At 37.5% G+C, this 25,180-nt stretch overlaps 4 protein-coding genes across 11 annotated transcripts in view; 2 read left to right on the top strand and 2 right to left on the bottom strand.

Annotated features, from left to right (window-relative positions):
- osp (outspread) overlaps window positions 1-1,984 on the top strand; it is a 274,832-nt gene extending 272,848 nt beyond the window's left edge. For all 3 annotated transcript variants that reach the window (XM_053769380.2, XM_053769378.2, XM_053769379.1), the window contains one exon: window positions 334-1,984. In XM_053769380.2, the coding sequence (XP_053625355.1) occupies window positions 334-339 (6 nt within the window). In that variant the 3' untranslated portion in view covers window positions 340-1,984. The remainder of the gene's footprint in view (window positions 1-333) is intronic.
- Window positions 1,980-8,299, bottom strand: IPIP (Inositol phosphatase interacting protein). The gene is made up of 4 exons (XM_053769384.2): window positions 7,365-8,299; window positions 6,936-7,121; window positions 4,830-4,979; window positions 1,980-4,197 (listed from the first exon to the last, which is right to left on the bottom strand). Exons 1-4 carry the CDS (start codon window positions 7,567-7,569, stop codon window positions 4,043-4,045), a joined length of 696 nt encoding a protein of 231 aa, XP_053625359.1. The 5' UTR covers window positions 7,570-8,299; the 3' UTR covers window positions 1,980-4,042.
- A 142-nt stretch (window positions 8,300-8,441) lies between these two features.
- Window positions 8,442-12,633, top strand: LOC128682421 (dehydrogenase/reductase SDR family protein 7-like). Of its 3 annotated transcripts, none has more exons than XM_053767093.1 (5): window positions 8,442-8,664; window positions 9,135-9,278; window positions 9,783-10,002; window positions 11,026-11,274; window positions 11,845-12,633. In XM_053767093.1, the coding sequence occupies exons 1-5, from the start codon at window positions 8,545-8,547 to the stop codon at window positions 12,024-12,026; spliced, it is 915 nt and encodes a 304-aa protein (XP_053623068.1). In that variant the 5' UTR covers window positions 8,442-8,544; the 3' UTR covers window positions 12,027-12,633. The 3 variants fall into 3 exon arrangements, with proteins under 3 accessions (XP_053623068.1, XP_053623076.1, XP_053623060.1); XM_053767101.1 differs by having other exon boundaries at window positions 8,458-8,664; window positions 9,135-9,275; window positions 11,026-11,277; XM_053767085.2 differs by having other exon boundaries at window positions 8,458-8,664; window positions 11,026-11,277.
- Window positions 12,624-25,180, bottom strand: part of skd (skuld) — a 73,889-nt gene continuing 61,332 nt past the window's right edge. For 3 of the 4 annotated variants that reach the window (XM_053767050.2, XM_053767066.2, XM_053767073.2), the window contains 10 exons: window positions 24,873-25,146; window positions 23,984-24,225; window positions 23,334-23,507; window positions 22,213-22,439; window positions 21,089-21,234; window positions 19,749-19,932; window positions 18,978-19,071; window positions 18,138-18,377; window positions 16,845-17,098; window positions 12,624-16,491 (listed from right to left, as the gene is read on the bottom strand). In XM_053767050.2, coding sequence (XP_053623025.1) covers window positions 16,359-16,491; window positions 16,845-17,098; window positions 18,138-18,377; window positions 18,978-19,071; window positions 19,749-19,932; window positions 21,089-21,234; window positions 22,213-22,439; window positions 23,334-23,507; window positions 23,984-24,225; window positions 24,873-25,146 — 1,968 coding nt within the window. In that variant the 3' untranslated portion in view covers window positions 12,624-16,358. The remainder of the gene's footprint in view (window positions 16,492-16,844; window positions 17,099-18,137; window positions 18,378-18,977; window positions 19,072-19,748; window positions 19,933-21,088; window positions 21,235-22,212; window positions 22,440-23,333; window positions 23,508-23,983; window positions 24,226-24,872; window positions 25,147-25,180) is intronic. The other variant, XM_053767058.2, reaches the window with a different exon arrangement.

Here is a 25,180-nt window from a genome sequence, read left to right as displayed (position 1 = left end):
GAAGAAACGGGACAGTGCGCTATAATTATGTTCCTCATTAGTGTTTTACAACACTCAATCAGTATTGTATAGCTTGGACCGGAAAGTTGTATTGGATGGGAATGTTATATATAATGTTATATATCATTTAGCTACAACATGAAGGACTTTTCCCAGAGATGAGTTATTATTCTAGTTTTTATCTCCATAAGATAATGAGAAATTTTCATGATCTCATATAGATATTGTCCCATAAAGATTTTCAGTAGTGCACTGGAAATGATAAAAATTGTATTGTATTTTTATGTAAATAATAGAAGAATTAATTTCAAGTTTGATTTTGTTTAATTCCAGAACTAAAGGCGAAACGTCGCTTCTCAGTCGGGCGCACGACCGTGGCCCCACTAGTGGGCATGGTCGCCGAGCGCAAGAAGCGCTTCGAGGTCTGACCCACTGCGACGCGACCCAGGCTACATAACCTCCAAATCACTTTTGGAGGGAAAGCGCCTATATACGTCACCCCACCACGCAAGCACCTGGCCACTTCGCTTCAACTAATACCCGTATAAAGATATATCACGCAGTAAGACTGTAGTAACATATTTATATGACGTCATATTGTTAAACTATACCCATATATAACTTAGGGCAGATGTGAAATTAGCTAGTTCCTATGAATTTATTAGTTATTACTGATTTCATAGTTGTCAATTTATTTTATTTTATAGGTGCGGCTATGTTGGCTTATATGAAATTTATATTAACTCTTATTGGGTTATAATCATAGCAGCATCCAAATACGTATATACTATTGTTATGTTGATTAATATGACCGCTTACTCGAGATTACTAGATATTTAGGTCGCGACCTAGTTTGACTAAGCTATATTTATCCGAAACCACATTATAGAGTAGACATTTGAATTATATAACACGTGTTTGAAGTTAGTTGTAGTTATCCTAAGACCAAATAACCTTCAAGTGGCCAGATCTTTCCCCCACCCACCACACAAATTGTATATAACTTTATATGAATTGTTTTACGTTATTCTAGATTGTATATTTACACACTTTATCTATTTACATCTTCTCTTCATCATATTATTTAAGTGTCATTTCGTTTTCACTTTAGACGATCGGTTAGTGATTGTAGACTTGTAAAAATATTAACATTTGTGTAAATACTAACGTCCCTCGCGTGTCCATTCGCTTCTAGTTCGCATTGTCTTAAGGAATTGTTACCAAATATGTTTCGTATTTATGACATTCATACTTCGACGGGTGACGTGAGGTCGCCGGGGCGAGTCTCAACCAAACCAGTCAATTTGCAAGATAATGACAGTTTCAAATATCACCGGTGTTGGAAACTGTTGATACACGCCGCGACGTCCTTGCGATCAAAAGTACCCCTTATTTAACTTTTTTGTAGATTTATACATAGTTGTAGTATATTAATATGAAAAATTTTATATGACGCGATTATACTACAAACGAAAGATTACATACCTGTCTGTTTCTGTCGCATTTCCCCGCCTTTTATGCGGTACCGAAGTTATTGCGGATCTAACAAAAGGCAGGTTCGTTCGACGGAGCGCTGTTTTAGAGGCATATCGTTTAAATTAACTCTTAGTTAGGACGTTAAAGTTTGACATTTTCCGTTTTATCTCCGACACTTCCCTCGTGTGACTGTTACCATGTCTCTTGGGCATTCGAAATCTGTCTTCCACTTATTCGTGCGTTTTCACTTTGTTGTGTATAGTTCACCGTAGAGGCGGCGTCGCGCGGTTGACGTGCGCGAATTTGTCGCATTGCGTCGCGTCATGTCGCATCGCATCGCGTCGTGTCGCGTTCTTGCTCAATGTTCTAGTTCCGTGTCGAAACCAAACGTCTTGCGCGCCACCGCTCGCCGTCGCCGAACTAACTTGTGTTATACTATGTCTTGAGTTGACGTTGTAAAGTGTTGGTTTATATAACAAAGGTTTAAAAATAAACTCACTTAATACAATATTTTTGTTTTATTTCCCTTATACATTAACTTATTACAATTTTATTTTAAGGCTAAGTACTTGGTACTAGTAACTTTATAGTGCAGCTTTGTAATTTAAGTTATTTTACGTTTAAACTTTTATTTCCTTTACAATTTGGAAATAAAAAGGGCAAGAATGATACTAGAATATAATTTAACATAGAAAAGAATTAAATAATAAATAGGTTGTTATAGAAATAGTAGAATACTAATGCCAAACCAACGCAATCCCAACACTACAGAGTTATTAATATTAATTAACACTTCATTAAATGACAATTTTCGATAGCCCCATAGTCTATAACATAACATCATATAAAATAAAAACATATATTTTAAAATATAATTAGTGTATAGTAGAATATAGCGTTTAAACAAACTTCCAAGAACACAAGTTTTACTATATTTATCATAGAAACAATATGTACAGACAGACACAATGCGTAATCAGAATGCTGTTGCATACGGTGTGCACCTCGTGCCTTCATCGTAAGAATTTGCAACGCACGTACAGTCAACAGGACATGTACAGTTACGCGTTAAAGTACTCTATGGCGCGGTGATAGGGGGCGAGTTTGCATTGAATTTGGGTAGGTTGATGTGCTGTTGACTGTACGTGTACTTACGTGGCTAGCCTCAATTCCATTAACGCACACCGCTTAAACATGACGGAAACAAAGATAATGCCAGTTCTTGACAAAATTATAAGAGCAATGTCATATGTCAGAATGACAATCTCATTCAGATGTCAGAATGAACAGTCACCCAAAAGTATTTTATATCCTGTGATTTACGATGCAATTCTTTCTTAATTGAAAGCAAAGAGAAGCAATATTGCTTCTCTTAAACATACGTTCAACGTTATATATGCTTAGTGACCGTTCATTCTGACGGACACGAATTACCCCAATTCACCTTATATATAACTAGCTTTTGTATGTGAGTAAAAATCCGTTTCCCGTGGGAATTTCACGAAATCCCTTCTTAGTGCTCCTCTACACTGTCCTGGGAACCTACACATCAAATTTCAGCTTTCTACGCCAAGTAGTTTCGACTGTGCGTTCTCTGTCGGTCAGTCACTCAGTAACGCAATAGTTTGATATATATAGATTTAAAACTTAACGTGAAAAAGTGATATTTTGTACTTTAACAATGCAACGTATGATGTGTAATGTGACGTGTCATTAGCCTCTTTCGATCAGGATTTATTTTAAATGTAACATATCAAACATATGAAAAATAGTTTTTCATAAGCGTTGGATACGGCTAACTAGCCAATCAAATCAGGCAGACTTATGTGGCAGATTAATTAGTTCATCTGTCACCATATGGTATTTTAGAAGAAAGTGATGAAAAAGGGGCCTTAAAATAATATAATCGCAAATTTATATGATGTCACCGCACACACGGAGCTCCACGATTACCCTGCGTCCTTACGCACAGACGATAAGACTGTTCAAACAGCCGGTTACCGATACGATATCCTATAACCGGCTGTATCAAAAGGCTATCGGCTGTGCTACCGTAGCTTTAGTATATTAGTTAGTTGTATCAAACCTATGTATGGTACACGCCACGAAAGATGAGACCTGACTCAGTGTTGAAACATTTTTACGTATAGCGCGATTTTGAAGCCTAATTTGTATAAAAATGGGGACTCTTTTGACCAACGCGGGTCTTAATCGAAAAAAAAAATAGGTAAGGCTGGCAACCATATATGGTTTGCCTGCGCAACAGCAAAATGACTTATAAAATTTCTGAACAAAATATTAGATTTGATTTGGTTCACGGACCAATATAAATAGCCGTTGTATCAAATTGAGCATAGATAACATACGTCTCGTAAATGGACGGGGCTTATTTCATCCGTTCGCGATGGGGCGAAGCCATGGCGGATCCGCTCCCCCACTCGTCTGCCTCAGCCCCGCGTATCAACACACAACTTTTATCAAAACAATGGCAATAAGTCTCCTGTTAATTTTTTCTCCGCATTCGGGCCTAATCTTTCGCGGCACACGTACGTTGTGACAGACAGATTCAAAGCTGTATAAGCGGCGACTCAGCCTCGGTGCGTTGTTTGAGCTTGGCGCGCCACTGGTTGCGGTCCAGCAGCACCTTGCGGCCGTGGGTGGTGTGGATGTCGCGGAACGGAACCTTCTTGCGGACCACCTCCGCCCGGAGGTTCTCTTTATCTGGGATTTCGACAAGTATAATTATTGATGATACCTACAGGTCTACCACTTTTATAAGTTACACCGATTTACCTGGGCAGAAGTCTAATTTTTGTACGGCGCGAAAGTATTTTAGCTAATCAGAGCCCGCCATGTTTACCCACGAACAGAGCTGTCCGCTATTGGCTGACGCGTACGCGCCATGTCTGGAGTCCGCGCTGTCGCGTCGTACGGACGAATCATTGAACTTTTTTTGCATTTTAAGACTTATGTCCTAGTAATATGGTCGTTATTTTATTGAATTTGTATTCGGTTTGATTCGGCGGTAGGAAGCGCTATTCTGCGCCGTCGAATATTGCCGATGTAACTTATAAACGTGGTAGTACTGTACCTATACTCCGTTTTATCTATGTCTTATTATGTAAACAATCTTACTATGACTATTTAAGATGTTACAGCGATCGATGTGATGAGCGATGTCGAATATTTTACATCACTTTTATACATGGTGAAATAAAATATTTAACAACCACGAAAGTATTTTCGTAAAAATTATATTTCAATTACACCTAATATTTGATTTATTAAAAAAAATGTCAACAATAAGCACAGATTGAAGATTGTTGATAAATTAGAAAAAACTGAACACTCACGATGTCGACTGCCCTGGACCACTTTCCCCTCAGCGCTGGCATCAGGCACCCTGTTGAAGGGGTTGTACCGCTGTCCTCGAGGGGGCACCTTGGGCTCTTCCTCCGGCGGGGTAATGGTCACCAACGCGGCCTCGTCTGCGGCTGCCTCGGCTGTGATCACATTTTAAAACAATGGTCAAATCATTTTAGAATCTAAAAGCTTTGGCAGATTACTTTCATTTGTATTATCTATGTATTGTATACTGTACTAGCGACCCGTCCCTGCTTCGCTCGGGTAAAACCTTAATAAATTATACACCTAAACCTTCCTCAGGAATCAAACTATATATAAATAAAAGCCGCATCAAAATCCGTTGCGTAGTTTTAAAGATTTAAGCATACATAGGGATATAAAGACAGAGAAAGTGACTTTGTTTTATACTATATTATAGTGATATACACATAAATATATTTGATTTGATTTTATTAACTTGCATGATTAAAACTTGAGTTAAAGTTATAGTTTACTATATCGCGTTTGCTGATCTCTATCCCATCCTCGTGTGTTCCCGGTTACTTTCGCGGCTGTTACGTCCACATAACAATTTCACACACTTAGCCAATGAAATTCATAATAGTACTTAAACAGAATTACCTGTTATTCATAAAAAAAATCACGCAGTTGAAGCTAAAATATGTTTTGTCACTGTCACACTTTATAATATTTGTAATTGAGAGAAAAACACAAAACATACTTTAGCTTAAAAAATGCTTTAGCAATAATAATGTAAAATTGTAAATCCTTACGGCACGGCATCCTAACGGTGAGTTTAACTGCTAAATTTGACGATGAATTTAAGCGGCGCGACATTTAGAGACAAAATTTGCATATTTTGCATTTTACTGCTAAGGGTAATGTTAAAGTTGACTGTGCAACCCACCCTTACATATTACAAAACAAAGTACTCTGCCAGTCAGTCTGTCTGTTCTCGATAAACTCAACAACTACAGGGCGGATTTTTGTATGGTTTTCGCCAATACATAGTGTGATTATATCATAGATCATAGTGTGGTTTAGGTGCTTTGTAAGCACCTAAACCTTCCTTTGTAATCTATGTATTGGCGAAAACCATACATAATTTATATACATATAATATAAAATTTATACCCGAGCGAAGCCAGGACAGGCCGCAAATAAATAATAAAGGAAATTAAGATATAGTTCGCTGTTCATTTATATCATTAAACTCTGTATTCCACCAGCTAAATTGGTTCAACTAATAGCATGGTCTATCAATTTTTATCCAATGTTTTATGTAATGGATGTTGCGGTTTATATATATTAATTAAAGGTGAAATTTGTGAAAGTAGTTTTGAAATTACTGGTAAATGATGTAATTAATTAGTGTATTTAAGGCTAAAAGAGATTGATGGACTTGTGGAGTTTTGAAAATAATTAAATTAAAATTAGTAACATAGGTACCTAATTAAAGAAATTCAACATCAGACTAAATACCTAATTTTAGTGTTTAAATATCTGATCTTTCAAGAGGAACAAATATGATTTTTTTTTTAAATAAATGTGAGTGTAGTGAGTAACAGTTTTTTTATTTACAATTAATCTAGGTGTAATATTTACAAATCAAAACTTTTTATCTTCACATTAGAGACTTTTTGATGTACAAGTTGTTAGGATCTTACTATTTAACTCCAAAGATGATTGCTGTATATATATGTATTTTATTTTTATTTTATTTGGGATACACATATGACATACTTTGTAGCCATAAAATTTCAAAATGACAACCTTATAAAAAATTATAAATCTACTTGTGTTGTCAGTAACACAAGTAAAACTAATTTCTATTGGCCGAAACTTTCAGCTGAATTATTGGGTAAAACCAAATGAGTTATATATGTTTTTATTATAAAATAGAGTATTGTTGAGTTAGTATTCCATAACACAAGTCTCAAACTTACTTTGGGGCTAGCTATCTGTGTGATTTGTTCTAAATATATTTATTTAAATCTATGATCGAAACTAGATTTTAGGGCCAAAAATGAAGCTTAATCTGGTTGGACACTATACAAATATCTTACACACGCTGAATAATAAGTAAAGCTCACCTTGTGCTTCGTCCAGCTGTCTCTGCAGCTCTGAAACCATAAGCTTCATGTAGTCGTAGCTCGCACAAGCCAGAGCCTTCATCCAGGCCTCCATGGAGGCCTGTGAGTTGGTGCAAAAGTAGTAGGTCCGGCCCCCCTCACATTGGAACACTATTTTGAAGCTGTATGTCTCTTCTTCTGTTAGCTCTGTAATTGGTTTATAAAGAGATTTTCAGAGTTACTGTTCCAATAACATTTCACTGCTCTCTTGTTTATGGTTAATAACTGTGGTCTCAATTGATAAAATTAAAACATACAACTATTTATGTGTTTATTATCATACAGGCTGCGCCAATTAGATAGTAGGTAGGTATTAAGACTGAATCCAAGGCACACCATATGATTATAGTCAGGGTAAAGATATCTAAGATAACTACGCAAGTTACCTACCAATAGTGCATCCTTCCAATATGATGACACCCACAGGTTCCTTGTCACCCTTCTTGTCGAAGTAGAACAGGAGATTCCCCTTCAAGGTGCACCAGCGTTTGTGATAGCTCTTGCCGACTTCTGCCCGCATGTCCAGCCAGCCATCGCCATCCACGGGCGTCGCAGACGACGCAAATGCTAACAAATTCTTCTCATTTATCTTCATTATGGCGAATCAATACCTTTTCACGGTATTTTCATTGCCAAACTAGTAATATTCAACAATCGCGTCACGTATAATTTATGTTTACTCTAATTTTATTTTATAATTCTATCACTAAAAACGAATAGCAGACTGGGTACAAGCACAGAAAACCATGAAAGTATAACAATTTAGCCCTATCTCATTTCATTTTTTACAAACAACTAGGTACTTTTAGCTATGGTACCAAAAACAAACAGAACGAACGAAGGTAAGTCAAAGGAAGGGAAGCTCAAGAGAAGCTGAACAAAACAATTTGACAGATGGATTGACACCTTATCATGACATTGACAGTATTAAATATCTTGCTGCCCTTGTCCAATTGACAAAGAAAAAACATATAGATAATAAAAAATTAAAACTACTACTCAACGGCCACGTAACCATGTGATGACCATAGAATTAGTAGGTACTGCGTACAACGTACTTATTAAATCCATGGTGGTGATGAAAGAACACGGCCTAATGTAAATTATAGAACCGCATGAAGCTCACTTTCGTCTTTTAGGTTTTTAAAAACTAATAAAATTATATGCAAACAAAAGATAGGTAGGTAAATAGAAATACATTAATGAATAGGCAATAAAATGACAATAGCCTCTCGTATTCAATTTAAACTCCTATGCACTCTATATTCTAGGTAGGTATATATAATTTCTTCACAATTCTTCACCCATCTCCACTTGTAGTAGACGAGTATCTAATACAAACGCATATGTATTCTTCGTGTAGGTAGGTATATACTTACAATGTTTAGGTAACTACATTGAATTTACAATGATTTAAGGTAGGTACAATGTAAAATGTATAAAAAACTTCTTAAAACATTCGCATTTATAAATAGGAAGATGAAGTCAGTTATTTACTGTAAAACATCAGTTAGGAGAAAACGTTTACAGCATATTATTGAAGTCATAACTTTTTTATTAAAATTAAAATATGACTTCTTCTTTAGGAGTACTACTATACAGTTTTCTTTTAATCTTACCTATTTATGTATTTTATAAGAATTATAAAAAATCTTTGACAAAGAAACGAAAAGCTGAGTTAAGAAACAAGGTAAGAGAACTATTATTAAATTTCTAATTACTTATTTAATTTCTAATTACTTAAGTAATTGATGTACATTTCCTCTCTTTCTTTCTCATCTGAGCGTCGGAGTCCAGGGTCCGCCTCTTTCCTATCTTCCCATTAATTCGATATAAATAGCAATTTACACTATGTTCTTGCTTCATTCTTATGCTTCTGCCGTCGCGGTCGCCGAGGTCATTTTATGATAACAAAGTCCATAAAAGAAAAAGCAGCCTTTTTATTATATAGCAAAAACATTTCGAAACGTGTTATTGTACAGATAATAAATAAATTACAATAACTTTACATACAATCATAGGTAAACAAAAAAAAATACAATTAAAAAGTATTAGGTATACTTACTACAACTTTTATTTTTAGAATCTTGAAAGAAAGCAAACTTACGATTGTAAATGTACAAAAAATTTAGCAATTAATTGAATGTGCAAAATTTTCAGGTCGTAGTGATCACTGGCGCCAGTTCAGGCATTGGCGAAGCATTAGCACACGAGTTCTATGGCCATGGGTGTATGGTGGTGCTGGCGGCGCGAAGGATCGACGAACTCTTGAGAGTCAAACAGCAGCTTATGTCGAAAAAGGTGGTATGTAAAAATGTAATCTTATTCATTATTTGATTATTAACGGATTATCTCAGATTTACCTAGTGTGAATGTGCATACTATGTCGCCTTTTTTACTTCTTAAGTGTTGTATTAAGAATACTAAAAACTTTATCACTTGTCTCAAGATATAGTCCTCCTAATTACTTAAAAAAGAGGAAAGGAAAACCATTCTTATTGCGACAAATATAGGTGAAGGTTAATGCTTCCTGTTGACAGAAACTACACGCTGTCGTGTATGTTTGACCTTGAGTCATTAACTAACTCTATTCATAATTTCATAAAAATCGGCCCAGCGGTATAACCGTGAAATCGTAATTTTGAAATATTAGTCCATAGGTACCTATGGGACTATGTGCAAGAAGAAAATCTTATATATATGTATTATTTGCTCAATATTGACCCATTCGGGTCAATATTGACCCGACCCGAGTTAGACCCGATTTTAGAGAAATAAAATTTGCGTACTTTAAAATTTTTATTTTAGCGAATAGAATCTCCAGAGCCAGTAGTTCTTAAACTAGATCTTGGAAATTTAGACGAATGCCAAGAGTTTGTGAAAAAAGTGCTAGAAATATGTGGTCACGTCGACATTTTGGTCAACAACGGAGGACAGGCGCACAGTGGGTCGAATCTGAAAACGAAATTTGAAATCCACAAACAAGTAATTTATGTAAATTACTTTGGCACTGTCATCGTAACTAATGGTAAGTGTGGAATAATATCTGTGTGAGTAGGTACATACATTGTTTATGAGCACCAAGGTCAAGGTTTCAACCACTGGGCTTATTATTTACTAAGATTTAAGTAGTGTTTTCTACCTTGATAGACACTGTGGACTCAACAATTTGATTCTGAAGTTTAAATAAATAAATAATTAGGACAAATTTTTATTTATTTATTTTTATTGAGCTAGCCCCAAAGTAAGTTCTAGACTTGTGTTATGGGATACTAACTGAACGTTACTATATTTTATAACACATACATATATAGATAAACATCCAAGACCAGGGCCAAACAGAAAAATATCATTTTCCATCATGACCTAACCGGGGATCGAACCCGGGACCTCTCGGTTCAGTTTGATCCTCATAAGTCTATACTACTTTATACCGAAAGATTAATATAACTGTTACACGTCCATGTATAACTGAATAAACTTTAGGTTGAAGCGTTTGTTTGTTTTTTGAACGCTCTCGTTGATGGAACTATTTTTTTTTTTGTGTATATTATATGTGTATGAATGTGGTATGAATGGAAGGCTATATAATATCCAAAATCTCAAAATCAATTCAGAAGTGAATTCAGGATCTCATAAGGCTCTTCTAATACCTCTTCTCATCTTCACGTGTACGCCCCTATGGGCTGTGACGCCGCGAAGCCTGGGCTCAACTTAAAAATAAACTTTAATTTTGTGCAGATTAGGCTATGATTTTACAACTAGCCAGGCTAATCAACCTTCCCTGGGAATGATATTGTCACGGAGCATATATTATAGAGGATATTGTTGTCTATCATCTGCCAAAGCCAGTCCCTTAATCGCCTGGTCGCCGAACAGTTTGACAAACTTTAGCGGATTCGGTATACATTGCTGATTTTTTCTTGCGGTAAATAAAAGCATTCATACTAACTACGCAATGTTCACGCATTCGCGTCGGCATGTGTCCTAGTTTGGCGACGGTGTAGAGCATAATTTAAATAGGGTAAATGTTTATGTATTCTTTTTCCAGGTTTACTTCAATCAATGCGAGAACGAAAATCAGGACAGATAGTGATAATGAGTTCAGTGCTCGGCCGGATGGCAGTGCCCTTCCGCGCGCCCTACTGCGCCTCCAAGCACGCCCTGATCGCGTACGGAGACTCCCTCAGGGCTGAAGTCCACAAGTTCAACATCGGCGTCTCCGTGATCATCCCAGGGTTCGTCCAAACGGATATATCCGTTAAAGCAATTAATGGTGTCACCGGGGAACAGCTTGGAGGTAGTGAGTATTCCATTTTTTATCAATATATCATCATCATGGTCACCTTCGAGGGTCGAGCCCACCAGTTCCTGTGGCTCTCTTGACTGGGGCATTCAGGCAATGAGATCTTGTGTCTGTGATAGACACGTCCCATAAATTACCTTTCATCTGAGTGAATTACCTTTCTGAATGTCGTATACATATAGTTTTACGTATATAAACAAATAGATATATATTTATTGAAAAATGTTTCATCAATACATGTTGAAAATCTTCCTCCAACTAGCAGTAGCGAATTTACCAGTAGGCTTAGTAGGCTAGTGGACGGCAGATTTAAATATTATTAGTAGTTATGACATTTCGTTATAGGCAATTTGTGTTAATCCGCCACTGCCAACGTGCCAACTAGTGAAGGGAAAATCACTACTATAATATTTTTATTAACCTATACATATATTTTTGAAGTCAATTACTTTACAACCTTTGTTATCATTGCTGTATCATTACGATTACATTTTGAACCAAAACACGAACCCAATCCAGAAGCTGTCATAGTCACTGCCATAAAATAAAAACACATAATTCCAGAGCTAGAAGACGGCGCGGCTGACGGCTACACAGTCGACTATGCAGCTGGGAAGTTCCTGGACATGATCGTGAACCGCGAGAAGGAGGCCTACCTGTGCCAGCCCATTCTCAGCGTCGGCATTATCATCAGACAGGCGCTGCCGTCGCTCTACTTCTATTTGATGAGCAAGAGGACGCATTAACGTACCTAGTTACTAGCGCGACTGTGCTGTGTTCTTAGCGTGTCGACTCGGTTATATTTATGAAGACCAATACATACAAACCGTGAAAAAACAACATTTATACAAATCCACAGATATAATAAATAAATATATACGGACAAATCACACAGATTGAGCTAGCCCCAAAGTAAGATCGAGACTTGTGTTATAGGATACTATCAACGATACTATATCTATAACAAATACACTAGATAAACATCCAAGACCCGGGCCAATCAGAAAAAGATCACTTTCCATCATGACCCGACCGGGGATCGAACCCGGGACCTCTCGGTTCAGGCACTTTACCACTGCGCCATCCAGGTCGTCAAAAAAAATGTTATGTTCTTATATCTGTGATACAAGTCACACACATATTTTATGCAGACTATCCACTGACAGATTCTGACAAGCCAGAAGGGGCTTTGTTTTATAATCTTTTATTTCATATTCAAGTAAAGAGCATCGCTTGAATATGAAATAAAAGATAATTATGTATGATGTTGTTAGGTATTACTATTATTTGGTACTATTACCGTCAGCCAATTGTTGCTTCTCGTTTACAAAATAAAACAATGCTTTTTAAATATGTAATATTTTATTCATAATTATTATTACCTATTTTCACAGTTATTTATAAAGTTATATTAATATCAAGTATTACTCTAATTTTGTTTTACGATATCTAATGATTGCTCTGCTTAGAAAATTTGATTTCCACACCAATCATCAGATTTGACGGCTTACGACTAATATTTCACAAAATGGTGAGGTCTATGTACAGTACGATCCCAATTCCCTAAAAAAATTGACAATTCACAATAACAAAAAGAGGTCAAAAACGAAATCCTAAAAATAATTCATTCAACTATAATACGAATCTCGCTTAACAACTGTACAAATATTACGAGTGGTTTCTTTAAAACGTGCTCAGGCGAGGGCAGACCGAACGCTACCGGGAACTACCGCGACTATGTACAAATGTCGTTTACAAAACAAAATATAAACTATATACAACATCTTTAAATATTCTCAAATGTTGTAACACATTTAAAACATTTCATATTCAACTAGGCATAATTCAGTGAAGCGGCGACGACCGGGCCAACACTTTACAAATTGCCTACGTCAGCCACCGCTGGCCGCTCAAATTATACATAAACAACAAAATAATAACAAATTTCGATTTCACATCATTTGTTCAATAAATCGGATCCGTCTGATACAACTCAGTCAATGCGTAAAAATGTGTTTTTAAAAAAGAATCGCGAGTAAAATTAAATGACGTTAAAACTCGGTCCGCAGCGAGCGCAGACGCATTTACATAACATCTCACAGCACGCCTAATGCTTACGATTTAAATATATTAAAATAGAAAATTTCACATAACTACTAAAATGTCGGAGATTCAACGAACCAACATGCGTTGCTTCCGCGGCTCCATTTATATTGTTATAAAACGACAATGTCTAATTATAAAAATGCTACTTTCGAACATGTTCTAGGTCTCTCTTTATAACTATTTAACTAATCGTAAACTATTGGTGTTACTAATTAGTTTCCAATCGGAGGTTTATTCATCATAAGAAGACATTATTTCTAGCAACTTCTGTATATATATATATATATATATTACTTTAGAATGCAATCACCACGCCGCGCGAATTGCGTTAACTTTAAAATTTGACAGTGTTTTTATACAGGACGTTACGAAAAGACAACATTATCTTATAAAATAAGATATAGGATAGGCAAGAGCTTAATTTAAGCATATTTTTTCAGTATTTTTTTGTAACCACCTGTATAGTATGCAAGTGCAATCGCGCCAGCGCGGGCAGTAACGATTGAGCTGATTGTTCCCTCGTATAAAACTGTACATGAGTAAAAACTACCCAAGTTGTAATACAATGGTCAATTCGCCTAATATAATTGTGTCTAAATCGTAAATACTATCGCGCTTATACATAACGAGCCGAAAACTAATAGAATGATTGAAAATAATTTAAATTTACTCCAACGTAAAAAAATATTACAAAAATAATACATTTGAATTACGCCGAGACCGAACGCGCGTAGAAATGAGCAAATGATCGAAATTTGATGGTCATATTTCAGATCAGTTAAAATATTAATTTACTCATTCTTCACCGTCCATTGGGTTTCAGCGATACAATTTACGGTATCTATCTTTACACATATCTAGCTCCTTTGGTAATTCTTACCGGTTTAACATAACGTAAAAAATAAAATATTTCATACATAGAGCACAACAGATAATATTACTGCAATACATAACATGTGACGTCCCATTCAACATTTCTTTTGTCATTCATTTGTCAGGCATTTCGACGTGTGTTTAAGTTAGTAAAAAAAAATGTGTATTTTATTACATAAGGCCCTTTTAAATTTTTACTTTAAGAATCAAATTATGATAGTGGCAATGAAAATTTCAATAAATGGCAATACATTTGGCAATCAACAGTAAGTTAATTTTTAATTAAAAACAGACAATTTATTCACAAAGAATTGGCTCAATATTCGAGTACATCTACTTCATAAAAAAATAATACATTTTGTCTGTAATTTCCGATTAAATTAGTTTTTTTTTTTCATTTACAATGTCTAATCAAAAGGACCTATATTAATTAATAACACATGTAACATTACAGAGACCATTCACTGAGAGAGGTCGTCCAATGTGTTTTTATATATTAGAAATACATTACAATATCTTCTCTTATATTAAAAATGATTCAGCTATGGTAAAATTGACGATAAGCTACGCAAAATGAGGTTCATGGTACAATGTGGAGTGAGAGATCAGGAAGAGAGTAGGTACAGTGGAAGCTGGCCCTCCGGGGGCGGGGGTTATAAGGTGAGGTTCGTTTCCAGTTGACACCAAACATTTTAAGTCAAAATTTCATTTGTTCCTTCACAGATGTTCATGTCATAATAATACTACTAAGCCAGTTTTAACGGTACTTCTGTCTCAACTGACAACGACCTAGAAGATAATCTCACAGTATAAACTTTAGAAAATCATTCATATGCCAAATTGGACCTCCGTGTTATCGAATTAACGATCTACATTCCCGGCTTATCTAGTTATGTATAAAAGATTTTATATAACAATTTTTGATATCTTTAGTAGTTTGTGCGTGGTAACATTTGCTTCGGCTCGCGTTTGTTGCTATTTACCCATATTATTCATAGATAATTTATTTGCAAAAGTATGAACATAGAAAATATAAAATCTATTTTAGTTTAAATACGTCTCGATCTTTCAAAGTCAAATATTTTAATGTGAGATAGGGACGAAACAGGTTTTAACTAAAACGGGTTCAAAAATTTTATGAACGACAGGGTGAAAAACATTTTATATAGCACCGAACGCGGCCGCTAACGAACTAAACCACACCACGACGCATTCTGTCCCTCTCTTTCGTATTGTAAGCTAGTATGACAGAAAAGGACGAAGATATGAACATGCCGTCGATGCAGAACAGTCCAACGTCGCCACATGACGCATCATCTTTGGAAACAGCTCTTATGTTCGCAGAGCGTCGATTGTTATTTACACGAAACGACTTCACTAATCACTTGAACTTAACACAACAAGCAGCAAAGAATAAAAATGGAACTAAAAATATATTTAACATTTTATTTACACGCTGTTCTTGATGGAATTTATGTTGGAATAAATTAAGACAAAATAAATAAATCACAGTCAATAAATAAATAAATAATAATGTTGTATAAAATTCCTTGATTTAATTAATTCGTATCGTGTAGTAACTTAACAATATTTCACTTGTCGTGTGGATCTCACGTGGTTCCAATTAAGTTGAAAAAGAGACATTAGTATTCAACAGCGTTTTGTAATAAAATATTGATTTTACATGTGTACAACATGAACAATTCGCAGAATGTTAATAATTAGATAACAGGCTTGTTATTGGGTTTTTTGTTGTTTAAAATTGCAAAATTGTGGTATGAAATGTCGAAATTCCCATTAATGAAATTATTATACCGGTTTTGTCATTTAAATTTTCAAAATCAGAGTTGGAAATTTCGAAACGCCTATTCATCAAATTCTTATGCTTCTTTCATGTCATTATAAATTGCAAAATTAAAAAAAAAAATCAATAGATCACGAGATCCACTCGTCAAGTATATACCCAAAATGACATGCATTTTAAATCGCAGAAAAAAAACTTGCCGGCAGAAGTGAAAACTTGAATATTAACGTTGTGCAGTTTTGACGTCTTAGGAATTTTCGATCAGGATGATGTGTCCTGTGAACCTGTGAACCAGCTAGGCGAGCGCGGCGGCCGTGTGGTAGAGCTGCATGAGCACCTGCACGTGCAGCGGCAGACACGACGCGCGGTCGTGCGTGCTGCTGTCCAGCGACAGCCACGACAGCGCGTTGTAGCCCTCCAGCACGTATCTGCACAGAAACGTGCGTTCTTTGTCAAGCTGTTGCCAACATGTCTGTGAACCCGATCAGGTGAGGAAACCTGCACTCTATTTCACTATCAACCTGTGCGTGTAATGGAAAAGGCAACGACAAACTATTCCATTAATATTGCAAAGGAAGTTGTTGTGTGTGTTTCATTTCACATACATATGACCACGACCTTCAGTCGTGAGGAAAACGACTATGAAGAAAAACGTTTGTTACTCTTTTCACGCAAAATGTACTGGACCGATTGTTATGAAATTTGGCACAGGGTGGGGTATTTTTTATCCGGAAATAGCACGGAAGCGAACCCCCTCAGAAGCAGTGGTATCATCTAGTACCTGAGCACATCGGTGGTGGTCTGCGAGTCGAGCGGATGCGCGTTGTGGTCGCGGCGCTGCATGAGCGAGGTGTAGTCGTCGGCGCACTGCACGTTGCCGGTGTGCAGATGCAGCGCGTTCTTGAGGAAGGCGGGACACACGTCGCGCAGGTGGCCGCAGCCCGCCCACCACCACGCGGGCATGCGCGCCAGCGGCGCCGTCGACACCAGGTAGCCCAGCGCCAGCGGCTGCTGCAGCACCGTGCCCACCTGCTCCTGAGGGTGTGGCCTGTTTACCATCTCTCATCTCTCATCACTTCAGGGACCGACCGATTACGCTCTGTTTATGTTTTTTAGACATATGTTTGACAGTAAAAACTATTATGTTTACATTTCACAGAACCCATTGAAACAAACTGACAACCGGGATGAGGCGCGGTCCTTGAAAGGTTAACGGTGAAACTATAAATAATACTGAAGTCGCTGCTAAAATATTTTTAGCACAAAACGTAAATTATTACTCTCTTTGATTTACTACGTGTTGAAAAACTATAGCTGTATATAAATACGTTATCTATACTATTATTATATAGAGGTAAACGTTTGTACATTTGTGAGTTTACATGTTTGAGCGGGTATCTCCGAAACTATCGATTGGATTTCAAAAATTCTTTCATCATTAGAAAGATACATCATCCAACATTGCTATAGGATATAATTATATATGAAATGCCCACAAGTGCGAAGCCAACAATAACAAGAACAATGAAGACAACATCTAATACCAGTATATATATCTATACATAAATAAAAGAAATATATGTAATTAATATGGGGAACCATGGTTATATATTCTTTAATTCCTTACCTAAAGTATATAGCCTAGGCAGCTGTTAAGTAGCAATAGCATTCCCAACAAGAATTGACGATGACCATGATACATTACAGAGAACATGACTGTGACATATATATACATACCTACAAAAAGGTTATACTATACTTTTAATAAAACATATATACTATGAACGGAATACACACTCGTGTCGGAAACGTCCAAAGCGACAAAGTTAATATGGAGCACGAAATCAACGATTAATCTGCGAAATTTGTTTTTGTAGACATATATAATATATATATATATATACTTTTGCGAGCCGAGTGTGTTTTCCGATTTTCTTGTTATATATTAGTAATTCACTAATAGTAATCATACATATATTTTGTACCACCCCTATATAAAGAGAATAATATTGATGTCGAAAAACAGGTGGAACTATTAATGTTTTTTTTTTTTAAATAAAACAACAATACATACGGCCGCCATGTCGTCCTGGAGATGGAAGGCGGCGGCGTGGTTGTGGCTGGCGGGGTCGTCATCATTGCGTCTAGGGGACGCGCGCGGGCTGTTCTGCGGCCACATGTGCGAGAACACGTCGCCGATGAACAGGTCCGAGATGTTGTCCTCCCCCATCTCCTCCTCGCCCATCATGTCCACGTTGAAGATCATGTCGTCGCCCTCGCCGTTCGCCATCGGCGGGTCGAACGGTTGGTTCGACTGAAATTTGCACATTTTCATTTCGGAATCTACAATTTTTCGAGACTTTGGCAATTGGACGAATCAAAAATCGTCTTCCGTGTTTGTTTATTCCATTGGCTTTAAAGGGGTGTCCACAGTTCACAGAATCACTCCTCATTGAAAGCACGTTTCGACATTTTTTTATATATCTCAAGTTACTTAATGTTTATTATCATATTCTTAACTAACCTAACCTAATTATGTCAAGCAGAACTAAATTTACCGATTATTTTCATTCAAGCTTATTTAGATTCCGAGAAACCAAACAAATTTTTCGACGAAACGTGTTTTCGATGAAGAGTGATTCTGTGAACTATGGATACCCCGATTATAAAAGTGAAATAAAAAAAAAAGTGCTTTAATTCTGTTCTATATATAAAATTAAATCGCTGTTAGGAGCAGGAGCTGGTGTAGAGAAAGATTAATGTCAAAAGCAACTTTAGACGTTTATTTGGTACACATATGCGTATACCCGTTTGCAGTCATAGCGACAAAGCTTCTTTTGATCAATGGCGATAACTGGTGATCAAAGAAATAGTAATCTCCATGACAGTATAATTAAGGAAAGGTATAACATACCTGTGTGGTAGCTGATGTAGGGAACACCAGGATATGCGTGGCGGTGACGTCTCGAGGCGTGTGTAGATGCGATTGTATGGACGCTTGCGAGAACCTGCAATACAACATCAATACATATTAGCTCTAATATGGGTTATATTAACTTATATGTAACTCAGGCAGATGCTGTAAAAAATATCTAATTATGTGTAAAATATATAGTTTTTTACAGTAGGGTAGTTGACAAGGTCAGAGAATTGTAAAAAATATGTATAATCTAAGTTTTTACCTAGATATCATTATGATAATTCATAGACTGTAACAATGCGGCTGAATCATCATATGAAGATTTAAACTGAAAACTTTTGAAAATTGACCTTCCAATTAAAATGTAATTGGAAGGTCAATTTTCAAAAAGTATGAAATTATAAAAACAAACTTTACCATCACAAAAAAAAACTAAAATTTTGTAACAATTTTTAATAAGAAGTCATCACCATAAACGTAATATTTAATGTAGCAGTCGAACAAACATATCTTTCTCGCGAATATTTTAGCACGTTGTGACGTCACTTGTTCGTGTCATTTAGTATGGACGAGTCAAAAAATGTGTGATTTTATTTTTAACATATTTTTAAAAGTATTGTCATAACGGTGAATTTTTCACTGGTGTTTCTAATAATATAAGGGATAGTCATGAATAGTCAAACAAAAATTCGTCAATCAGGTCTATTATACTTATTATCGTGTCTCAATAGTACTGTTATAATTCAATAAGTGAGCTTGACTGACCTCTCGTCAGGAGTGAACCTGTCAGCCATGAGCCGCAGACAGCTGTCGGGCTCCGTGGAGACCAGACACGCGGACAGGATGACGGGCGCTCCGGCCGGATACAGCGCGGAGCAGCTGCTGCACATCTCGCGGAGCATCGTCGACGACCGGTACAGGTTCTTGCGGGAGAGGAGCCAGCTCCAACCTGGAACCGTTTTATATATACATACAAATACAGATTGTGTGTACATCGGTCGCTGTTGCGCAGTCTCCCACGGAACTGGGCAGCAGTGACTGATGGATATTTTGTGTTTTTTTTTTTTTAATTTATATTTACTTACAATAGGTTTCATTGGTACTAACAAAAGTGGAGTTATGGTCTGAATAAACATTTTTTTATTATTATAATACAATATCATATACAGGGTTACTGGTATCTAACGAATAACCTTCCAAAGGCGCATAAGGTACATAGAGATTAACATCTTTTGTTCTACGACTTTTGTCTAAACGTAATAAATAAAAAAAATAAATAAGTTTATTCATTCTATAAAACGTTAAATCTATGTTCGATTCCGCTACATAACGCTACTGCACTGACTCGTGTTGCTTGGCTATTACATAGAGTTAAGATGTGTAGAATCGCAAAGTAGATTGTATTTTTTTTATATGAAAAAAAAAATCTACAAATGAAGTCGTAGAATAAAAGTTGCTTGTTTTGATGTACCCCAATAGTCTTAGGTTTTGCGTTTGATACCAGTAACCCTGTATATACAACATTATCAATTTTAGTAGAAATCGAACACTGAAAATGGCTTCTCAAGAACTCTAGAGACGCATATGATGTGGCCAATATTTCTTTAAGTCTCTTAAAACTTCCTCGATAAGTCAAGTCAAAACTAAACTCTACTCAGACAATACCATGTGGACAAGAAAAAATTAGAAAGCGGACCATTGGGCTCCGACTATTGACGTCTGAGGAAGAAACCAGGATTATGCTCAGATGAAAGAGTTAGTGAGTTTCTGTAGTAGAATGATGACGTTGTTCTCTTGTTATCCAAGCTACTATTTCTCCTACGTTTATTAGTTTTCAGACCATTGACAAACAAATCATCCTTGACGACTTCAAGCCAGCACTATATAGTTTTTAATAAAGTGTATGTAATACATGAGTTTTAGATATAAGTTCGTGTAAATCTAGTTTAATATGTATTTATTTCTGTTATGGTTGTTTTAACTTTGTGTAAACATTTTTTAAACTTGTCGCTTGTATACATACAAGTAGTCCAATACATACCAGTACTAGTAAATATACGTTTTATCTATGTATATATCTATCTGGTATGTAAATAGATGTTGACCTTTGAGCTCCCCGTGGCCAATGCGGCCCACGCGGCCCACCACCAGCCTCCAGGGCACGGCCGCCTGGCTCATGACCCCGAGCGTGAAGTCCATCAGCTTCTTCAGGCCCAGCCGCCGCGCCGGACCTGATCTCCTCCGTCGGGATCTGAGGATATAAACATTATTATTTTCTTAACGGAGCTTAAGTATACGAAAACAAATAATAGTATAATGGAAAGACTCGCGTGTCCTGTTGAACGTCTTTAATAGATACGTGCGTAGATTTCTGAGCGAAATAAGATCGGCTTTAGAAGGTACGCGATAAAAATAAGCACATATATTTACCTCTTTTTACTAATTGGATTTTATTTACGTTTATAGGGACGCAATAAGGTATATAGTACTTTTATGACTGAAAGGAGACCGACTATAATAGTAGGTATATAAATATAATTACATGTCTTTCGTTTGTCTTGTCGTTCTTTAAACAGTCTTTTATATACGGTAAATTGCAAGCTTCACTTTTTTGAAAGCTTTTATTTAGTTTCACCCATCCTGTCTATTGGAAATCAAAATTTCTGGACTATTTTGATGAAAACATTTTTCTTATTTTACAGCTATTAAGCCTGGGCAATATATAGGGTATAAAAATACATTTTAAAAACAGGAGCACCTGTACAGTATCAGAATAGAACAGTTAGACGATTAAGACATACGAAAATGGAAATTATATATATCCTTACATATTATATTAGGTAGCCTGTATTTTGTGTCCCGCTGCTGGTCAAAAGCCTCCCTTCTGTCTTCCAAAGGTCTCTATTCTGCGCTATTCGTTGCCAACCACGCCCAAAACCTGTCCAAATCATCCCGCCATCCAGTTCGTGGTCTACCTCGATGCCTATGTTATGACGTATAAGGGTGGTTTCGTAGTGTTTCAACCGCTGCGGCCGCGCTGTCATTACAATCCGTCAATTTTCTTGAGGAAGGAATCATTTCCAAAATCAATCATTCACAAAATTGACATTACTGCAGTACAGAGTAATTGATGTAAAGTCATATAGTAAAACTAATTCTTGTCTTTGTTAAAATTAGAAAAAGTGTAACGACAGCGCGACCAGTGCGCAGCGATGGAAACCTCGGGCACCTGTGCGGCACGTCGATGTTGATGGCGGCGGTGTCCAGCAGCTCGCCGCGCGCGTCGCTGGCGGCCGCCAGCAGCCAGCGCTGGTCGTGCGACAGACAGTACGACACGAACAGCACGGCGCCGCCGCAGCCGTAGCTCTGTCCCCAGCTGTCCGCGTCGCGCACTGCGCGCGCCGGGCCCAGCACCCACAGCGGCGAGAACAGCTTGTACGGCACCATGTTCTTCTCCTAGTACAATATTCTAGGTTAGACCGTGACTTAGTAAATAAATACCTGTTTGACAAAAAACTCTTGGGTCTTACTTTGTTTATTACATATACCAATCTGTGTAATAAAAGTAATTAATTTCAATTGATTATTCACATTTATCAAATCACGTGGTTATTATTAATAAAATTGTAAAATTATTAATAATTTTCAATTAATCAAATTTACCATAACATGAATAATATAAATTTACCGTAACATATATATATTGCGCCCGCTTGGTTCTTTCTCTTTCTATCCAAATTGCCGATAGAAATTGTTTTTGCGATAAGTTCACATTTATGGTTGAATAACTTGTTTCTTCTGCAAACGGTGCAATAAAAAGTTCCTGGATTTATCTACCCCTGACCTATCCGAATACCGATAAATATCTTTATTTTTGGTCCATAAATTTTCATACAACTTCCCAACCTATCTCTTACGAAGCGGCTATTTAAGTGTTGTAAAACCACAAAGCGACATAATGAAGGACGAATGTTATTAGCGCTCTGTTCCGAATCTTCAAAATTTAAGATATATTTTTTACGCTTATGAAATCAAAAACGCTAAGATGAGAAAAAAAGGAGACCGAAATAAAATACTTGAAATATCCTACAAATATTATTAATAAGAAAGTTCGAGAAGATGTATGTATGTGTATCTTTGTCAACACTTTCACGCAAAACCTACTAGACGGATTGTTATGAAATTTGGTACAAGTGTAGAATATAACCTGGAATAACACACAGGATGATTTTTATTCCAAAATTCCCACCGAAGCTAAGCCCCAGGGCGCAGTTAGCTGTGATATAATAGTTAAGATATAATATTATAATAGTTGAGATATACTAGTATAGCTAGAGTATAGGTACTCACGTCCTTGTTGTTGGTGGCCCTCGCAGCAGTGCCGAAGCCGGTGAGCGACTTGCCATTGGTCTGGTGCTGCAGCAGCCGCCGCGCGCCCGTGAACACGCTGAACGCCAGCGCGCGCAGCTCCGACACGCAGCCGCCCATGCCCCACGTCTCGTATACGCCTTCCAGTGATATTATCTGTGTGTGCGAGATATATGTTGCTGTTAGTATTTGTTGGTAATTTCAATTTGTTTGGTGAATGTAATATGGATGGAGAAAAAATATTGAATGGATTTGTCGCATTCGTTAAAATTTGTGCAGCTCTATTTTCTTTCTTGACTGTTTACTAGAGGTCGGCCCTTTTTGTTTTCAGATGTCGGGTCGTTCTGTCTTGTTGATTGCCCACAATGTGGCTGGTTCATTTCAACAATCCGATTATTTAAATGGATTTATTATACATGTTGCATATATATGCTTTTAAATTAATTTTGAAACTTCTAGAATCGAACGGATCTACCGGGACAGACAGGAGCGTGGGTTTAATAACCGTTCGATTCCAAAATTTTTTTATTTCATAATTATAACCGATTATTAATCTTAGTTTTAGTACATACGGTAATTCAATGAATAATGATGATATACAATGCATGAAACGGATTGACCCCCGGCTGTACCTGTATGTGCGGGTTGTGTAGCGGCAGCGCGGCCTGCGCGCGGCGCGCGAGCCGCAGCAGCGCCCGCAGCGCGCGCGCGCGCAGCGCCGGCGCGCACGGCGGCTCCACCACGTACAGCACCAGCCCGGGCGCGCCGCTCTCCTCCGCCTCGCCGCCTCCGCCCCCGCCGCCCCCGCCTCCGCCGCCGCCCAAGCCCGCGCCTCCGCCCGCGCCGCCAGTGAACCCCGACTCCTCGGGCTCGCCTGAATTACAAATCACTTGATTATTACAGGTGGTCCTCTAACTTGTTGATTGAGAAACATTTAGTCTGATGGGAAGCAGAAATGAAAACGGAAAAATTCCACATTTACTACAGATTCATTTTACTACACTAATTTAAAAATAACAATCTGTGTTGGGGTGCAATAAAATTTTAAGGTCCTTTATTTTGAGAGATGGCAATGACAACTATCAAAATACTCGAACATTTAAAGTAAGACAAAGATGCACTATGCGACGCGACACAAATATATAAATATACAAATGTATATTACAATATCTGTATAGTCTATCTTAGGAGAATCTAGTATCTTCAATACTGTATAGTCTTTCCAGGACACAGTCATGTACGACAGTTACAACATTTTGCAATATTATAAATGCGAAATTCTGTCTTATATGTCTGTTCCGCTTTGACGGTTAAAACGCTGGACCAATTTTGACGAAATTTGGTATGCATATAATTAAACCCCCGTTAACATTTAGGATATTTTATTTCAAAAATCAACCCAATCAACATGGGGGTTGAAACTTTGTATGAAAATCATTGTCTGTTCCGCTTTCGAAATTCACGCGGGCGAAAACTCGCGTTAGTATACACTCATAAATAAGACAAATATAAGAGACAAACCTTGAGTAGTGGGCGTGGCGGGGTGGTCGGGCGTGGTCGGCGGCCGCATGGGCTCGGGCGCCGGCCGCTCGGGCTCCAGCAGCGTCTTGTCCAGCGTGAGCGCGGCCAGCGCCGGCAGCACGCTCGTGCGCAGCGCGTCACCGTACGCGCGCACGTACTCGCCCAGGCGGCCGCTCGGCAGCTCAGAGTACCACTCCGGGTCCGGGTGCTCCGTCTCGCGCTCACGCTCCGACGGCGACGCCCGGACTATGCCCTCCCGGGCTATCCGGTGGACCTACAGTTGGTATCTATGTTGTTAACTGTGTTCA

This window comes from Plodia interpunctella, chromosome 3 (genome assembly GCF_027563975.2).
Source record: "Plodia interpunctella isolate USDA-ARS_2022_Savannah chromosome 3, ilPloInte3.2, whole genome shotgun sequence".
Taxonomy (NCBI): Eukaryota; Metazoa; Arthropoda; class Insecta; order Lepidoptera; family Pyralidae; genus Plodia; species Plodia interpunctella.
This window is presented reverse-complemented; position numbering and strand designations above follow the sequence as displayed.